General features: G+C 31.5%; 1 protein-coding gene across 3 annotated transcripts in view; it reads right to left on the reverse strand.

Moving 5' to 3' along the window:
* LOC104713815 (BEL1-like homeodomain protein 4) overlaps positions 1–2466 on the reverse strand; it is a 7421-nt gene extending 4955 nt beyond the window's left edge. The window contains exons 1-3 of one of the 3 annotated variants that reach the window (XM_019229566.1): positions 2198–2460; positions 906–1968; positions 6–116 (exon numbers count right to left, since the gene is read on the reverse strand). In XM_019229566.1, the coding sequence (XP_019085111.1) occupies positions 6–116; positions 906–1907 (1113 nt within the window). In that variant the 5' untranslated portion in view covers positions 1908–1968; positions 2198–2460. Of the gene's footprint in view, positions 1–5; positions 117–905; positions 1969–2197 lie in introns of all 3 variants that reach the window. The other 2 variants (XM_010431026.2, XM_010431027.2) reach the window with 2 other exon arrangements.

Genomic DNA, 6866 nt, shown 5'->3' on the forward strand with positions numbered 1-6866 from the left:
ATTGCCTTTTGAGCTAATGTCGTGTATGGAACCGCTGCGCCGTAACCCATTACTTGGTCGAATGAGTTCACTACCATTTGCATTTGTTCACAGTAGTGGTTGTACCGTCGGTCCACCTACAAATTAAATTTTTAAGAAATGAAATATAGATTGATGAGTTTTTTAATTTGTTTGTTATTATTAGCTCATTTTTTAAAGATAAAAATTCAAACCTCATCAAAAGATTATTTTGTTTAATTAGATAATATTATACATTCATACTTCAAATGTGTTTTGTTCTCCTAATAACATCTTAGAACATAAATTATAATTATAATCTTGACACAAGATAATGTCAACTACAAAATAAATTGTAAGATAAATAATGAAGTAACTTCAAGGACTAGTTTTGGTTACGTAGTAAAGGTAGCTTATATGGAGAAGGGAACTCTAATTCAAAATTTCTGGTTGAAGACTAAATCACTTAAGTAATCATAATTTAATTTCTTATGTTTAAATTTGATTATGCGATGCCACCAAACGCGTGACACAAAATATGGATTAATACATCAAATCAGACTGTAACACCAGTATAATGATATTAGTTAGAAAAATTATATAAGTGATGGTAGGATTGCGTAATCAGGCTTTACCAACTAGAGCATGTGTCGTGCTCTTGTACCAGTCGGTCTTTCTCAATACATTTAAATTTTAAGAAAATAACTTATATAGAGTTTATGAAATATTGGTAGATTCAAATTAATTTTAGAATGAACAAAAAAATCACGAAGAAAAATCAAATATTTTAGAGATTAATATGAAAATGTTTATTTAACAAAAAAATTCAATCATTAGAATGGTTCATTAAAGAGTTTGATAGAAATTAAATTAGTTTGGTTAGAGAAAAATAAATGTGAAAACGTTACCTCTTCAAGCATAGACAATAGCTTGACCTTTCTTCTTTGATGTTCAATCCGATCAGCCGGAGATAAAGGAGGATTATCATTAGCTGTTCCAGCGGAAGACGAGGAACCTCCACCAACGCCGCCTCCTCCTCCACCGGTAGTATTAGGGTTTGAGTTGTTCCTACTAAGTTTATTCTTCTTGAAATGCCCTCTTCCGACACTACAAAACTCTTCCAACAATTCTTGTGCCGGTTTTGTATATTTCGAGTTCCTCAACGTATAGATACCTCCAATGGAGGAAGAAGCCGCCATGGGAGACGATGAGGATGACCCGAAATGTCCCACGACTTGATGTTGATGATGATGATGATGAGAAGAAGAAGAATTATCAAGAACAAGGTTCTTGAACTGGTTGAACTGATGATGGTGAGCCGATGCGTTAGTAGAAGAAGAAGTTCCATCAACGGCTGCACAATAAATGCTTCTATATTCCTCGGCTTTAGCTGCGGCTAATGAAGATGAGAGAGATAAAGACAAACCCTTTCTGCCTTCCACGTGGACGGTCCCGATCATATCTCGGTTCTGATGATGATCGGATGAAGATGGCCATGTGAAGTGTTGTTGTTGTTGCTGATGCATAGTGTTCTCGTCGGTGAAAGCAAAACCTTGATGATGATTTGGTAGTAACATATGAAGAGTTGAGTTGTTGTTGTTGTTGTTGTGACGGTTTTGTTGCTCTAGCAATTGTTTAGTACTAGACTGATCAAGAATCTCTCCACCAGAGCCACCACCGCCGCCGCCGGGAAAAGCAAACATTTCAGACAACATCCCGGCTGTCTCATAAACCGGAATTTGAGCACCGGAGACGGCTGATTCATCTACTTCCTCTTCATGATGAGTAGTTGATGATGATCGGTGGAATCCGTTGGAGAAGGAAAAGATTCCTTGGTGATGATGATAATCTTGTGACATAGAAGAATCTGAATTCTGATATTGATGAAAAGTTGTAGTAGCTAAACCCATATCAGTTCTTGATTCTTGTTATTCATTCTATCTCTATCTCTCTCTCCAAAGCTCTTGGATCCTGTAAGGATTCAGACATACACAGAGAATCTTATATAACACACAAAAAAAAATTAAGAAAAAGAAAGAAAGAGAGAGAGAGAGAGAGAGAGGAGCTAGTCAACTAGGTATTATACAGGTTTTTTTTTTGTTGTTGTTGCCAATCTCTTTCTTGTAACTCTTTTAAGGTTCTCACTATCAGCTTTGGTCATCATCTACATATATGGTATATAGAAAGAGAGAAGAGTTACCTTGGAGTTGCAGAGAATTGTAGCTATCCTTTTCTTCTATCTATCTCTCTCTCTAGCTTTCTTTTTCTTAGGCTCTTCTTTTATTTTATTTTATTTTTTCTGTGTTAGCTAGTGAGAGTTTTTGTTGTTTCAGCAAATTTCTTGAAACCAAAAACTTATAAAAAAAAATCTTCTTCCCAAAGAGAAAGGAAGAGAGAGAAGAGAGAAGAAGAAGAGGTCGCTGTTCTTTCTTCCTCGCCTCCCTTTTAAACCCACCATTCTTCTTTATTAGTATTATTTTTGTTTATCATTTTTAGTTTTTTTGTAATAATAATAATGAAGTGGTTTTTATAACTTCTTATTTTAAAATTGTAATCGGTATAAGGTATCCATATCAATAACGATGATGAAGAAAGACAAAACTTATATAATCCTAAAATTACGAAACTGTCCTTGTCTTTTTTTTTTTTTTTGGTTATAATTTTTGTCAACGATATATTAATTTATAAATGCAAAAAAAGAAAAAGAAAAAAATATTTTAACTTTTTTATCACGGAAATGTCGGCTGATATCAACATTTTAAAGGCGTTAATTTGGAAACTTATTTTAAAAAGCAAAACTTAAAAGAATACAAAGATAAGGTGAGACCAAGGTCATATCTCAATGACCCAAACCACCACCATAAATACTTCCACATATATTTCTACTTAAATAATATTCTCATTTGCCAAAAAAAAAAAAAAGTATTCTCATTTTGGGCCTTATATATATATAATATATGTACATATATACATATATACTTATTCAGAAAAAAAGATTCTAATATTATATATTCCAACAATGTCCACTCAATTATCCTCTGATTTCGTGTGTGTTTTACTTTCATTTTTACTACTTTTTTTTACGTGTCTACTTCAATCAGCGTATGTAGCTCATGCTACTTATAATGCAGAGCTAAAATCTCAATACTGATAAACGATACTCCATTGTATATGTATATATATCAAATATAACTAAAATACCATCACCCAAATATTGTATTATATCTGGTGCAAAAGATCTTGTTCATGGTGGTATCTCCAAACATAGGATGTTGGCATGAATGCTCAGCTCACTCTCAACAAATGTTCAACGAAGGTTCGACTAATCAACTCAAAATTACCTTCTGACTTTTTTCTGCTTGCTTTGTAACTCAGAATTTGGATTCATGGATCATCTATATGTTCTTAGGCTATACCTTTGGTAACTCGCTTTGGTCTTTGATTTATGAAGGTTACAAATTCTTTGCTCTGAGACACTGTACTTAAATTCGACAAGCTCTACCTATTATCTCTGGTTTTAAAATCTACAGGCATCACTAATTTTCTTTTTTAATATTAATTACACTAATTTAACTCTTCTATCGTGGCAAGCTGTGATTAGTTTTATCAGGATTGATAAATAAATGTCAAATTTCATCACATTTCTACCGCTCGATATGGATGCTCTTTATTGATATATTGGCACCATTATTTGCAATATTGCCTCCTTATTATGAGATTCAAACTCTAAGAAAGCTTTAAATCTGTTGCAACGATGGCTTCAGGTTCACTATCCCTACTTTCCTCTATACAAGAGCTATTGGCATATAGAAACATAAGAATTGTCATAAAGAAACGTAAGAATTGTGTAACGATGACCCTTATTTATTGTCTTTGTAATTTAGCTTCTCTTGTTTTTACATATATATTAGTAACAATGTATTTTATATATTTTTTTAATTTACATTATATTTCCAAATTTAATTTACATTATTTATCCACAATGGGATAAATAATTAATGGACGGCTCGAAAGCAAAAGTGAAAAGCCCACTTGTATATATATCTACGGAGACTTATGTTGGAATCTATTATGTAAGAATCAGATACCAAATAAATGATTTCGTAGCACCCATATATACAATGAGTTCAACTGGTTCATCAAGAATATTAATTTTTGCTAAGGATAATTAAGTTGCCTATTATAAAAAAAGTTGAAGTACTTCCTAAATCAGTTATGCTTTAGTTTCTTTCCACCAATTTCATCTACTTAATAATTCAAAGTTTCTGATATTTTCTTCCCCCCTCCCACCTCACTCTATATCACCAAAATTTAAGCAACCCCCAGTTATGTTATACATTTGATATATTACCATATAAAAGTATCAATTTGCTATTATGAATATTCATCATGGGCAGCCAAGAAGATGGTTAATATTTCATCGGAATGTATCAAAAAATTAATGAATGTTTGTAATTATAATTAAAGTCAGTGATATATCTCTCCTGCCACCTAAAGTCTTGTTTACAAAGTTCACGTCCTTGAAATAGAAGAAAATTAAAACAGAAAACAAAGAAAGAAGTTACATTAAAATTCTTCAAATATACTTTATGATTTTAATCTTTTACAATTTTGTTCCAACTGCAAATGAGATTGACAGTTGACAGCCCAACCTTCTTCACTCCTACCAGTATCTTTCTCTTTTCGTATTATTTATAAATTTATATTTTTGAAAAAAAAGAAAAAAAGAAAATCTGTGTTTCGAAAAATATAGTTTTTGGTCGGGTGAATCTCTCACGTGAATCCCACCCCTAGAACTCACACACGTATGCACAACCATCCATCACGTGTGGAACCTCCTTTTTCGCATGTGTGGTTGTGTCCTTTATCCTCCTCCTTTACGCATTTAATAGATAAGTAACTCAAAACATGTAATGGATCCTCTGGTTTTATAGTCTCTTCATCAATGGTGGTTGCAAAATCTTCCGAATATCTCTTTGTATCTTCATCAACACGTTACTCTCCTCACGGCCTCAAATTTATTAATATATTCAATATAACAATGTCGATGAATTACTATTAGTTGAAGATCTTATAGGTTCTATAGGTGTTTTGATTCGAACTATGTACAAAAAAGAAAATTGGACTATGTATACATTCTTTTTGTTCAAAAGGACTATGTATACAGAAGATGATTAGTTGAGTAATTTGTATATTGGGGTTAGATTATTCATACGAAAAAATTATATGTTCTAGCTAAGGGTTGACTCTGGCTCATTTGTACTACTGAGATTGTATGAAAAAATAGAACAACATCTTTTAATAAGAAAATTTATTAAGTTTATTTTCTGAATTTAAAAACAAAATTATTATTATTTTTTTAATGTAAACGACTCTAGCCAATTATGTGTTGCTCATTCAAAAGTGTTCTGGATCTATTACGTTTGTTCTGCTCATTTTCATGATAATTGTATTCGTTTTAGGATCTTTCGTTTCACTACAAATATATTTAGAACCAAATAATCGGTGTTATATTTGATATATACAACTATAGGTATCCTCATATTAATTGTTACTGAATTGAGATATTTTATATATAGCTAGTATACTAGATTAAAAAAATTAGTTAGAAATAAGAAGATAGAAAATTAGAGTCACTTGTTCACGTACGTATGGTTGTTAATATAGACAAACATATACTTACACGTCTCGTAGATCATTAAAAGCTCTTTAACATGCCATGTGTATCCATATATAGAAACTCTCAAGTTCACCAGGACAAAGGCATTGAATGATTAAACTACAAATATGTAATTAATTATCATATCAATATTAGTCCATTCTACTTGCACCCAAACTCTTCTTTTTCCATCATCCAACCTAATAAAGCCTCTTGTTTCTTTGTTGAAACTAACCTTTCAAATTTTATTCATACTGATTACTGAACTACAGCAACACATATTTGAACGTAGCTAGGAGTTTTGATTTCAAGAATATTAAGCCTAATAATGTAAGTTATTGTACTCTTCTAAACTCACGAAACCTAACCTAATTAACTCCACTGCACTGATCCTAAATTGTAATTATATGGAACCTCCCCGATGTTTGGCAACTTTCTAATGAACAAAAAATCTTCAAAACTGAAAATTTTAATCCAAGGCTGCATGGAAGATCGGACTGGGCATCACGCCACAACCGAGAAAGAGAAAGTTAAACCGAAATTAACAGATATATATATATATATATATATATATTGAAATTATGGAAAATAAAAGGCAAAATTTGTAAGCAAAAAGAGAAAAGAAAAGGTAAAAGAAGGGAAATGATAATACTGCGCAGCATAACGAATTCTTGTCCGAGGAATCATCAACCCTCTATGTCACTCTCTTTCTCTTGTTTTACTTCTGTCCTTTTTATTAAATTGCCTTTAGCATGTGAGAACTTACATGACTAAATGATTGAAAATCGAATGATTGGATGAACATTAAGTTTTCATATGTTGAGGAATTTCATGTTAATTAGTTTCCCGTAAACGTATTTTCTTGATACATATTACATATATACGTAACCTTCATCTAAAATTAATTTATCATCGAAAGTTATTCCCAAGGTTTGTTTAGGGTTTGTTTGCTAGGTAACCAAACTTTGGTTAAAACTTAAAAGTGGCAATAAGGCAATGGAAAAACCGTAAATAAGTTATATGTTTTTGTAAGTGTGATTTAAAGAAATAACATCTTATTATCTGTAAAATAATCTGTTATCGAATAAATTGACATGATATTTGCTTAAAATACAAATAGGATTTTTTCCATCCTTCTATTTTTGCAAATTGAAAATGGAGAAAATTCGCTATATAATGCATATTCTATCTTTTTTTTTTTTTTTTTTTT

The sequence above is a fragment of the Camelina sativa genome, chromosome 9 (genome assembly GCF_000633955.1).
Source record: "Camelina sativa cultivar DH55 chromosome 9, Cs, whole genome shotgun sequence".
Classification (NCBI taxonomy): Eukaryota; Viridiplantae; Streptophyta; class Magnoliopsida; order Brassicales; family Brassicaceae; genus Camelina; species Camelina sativa.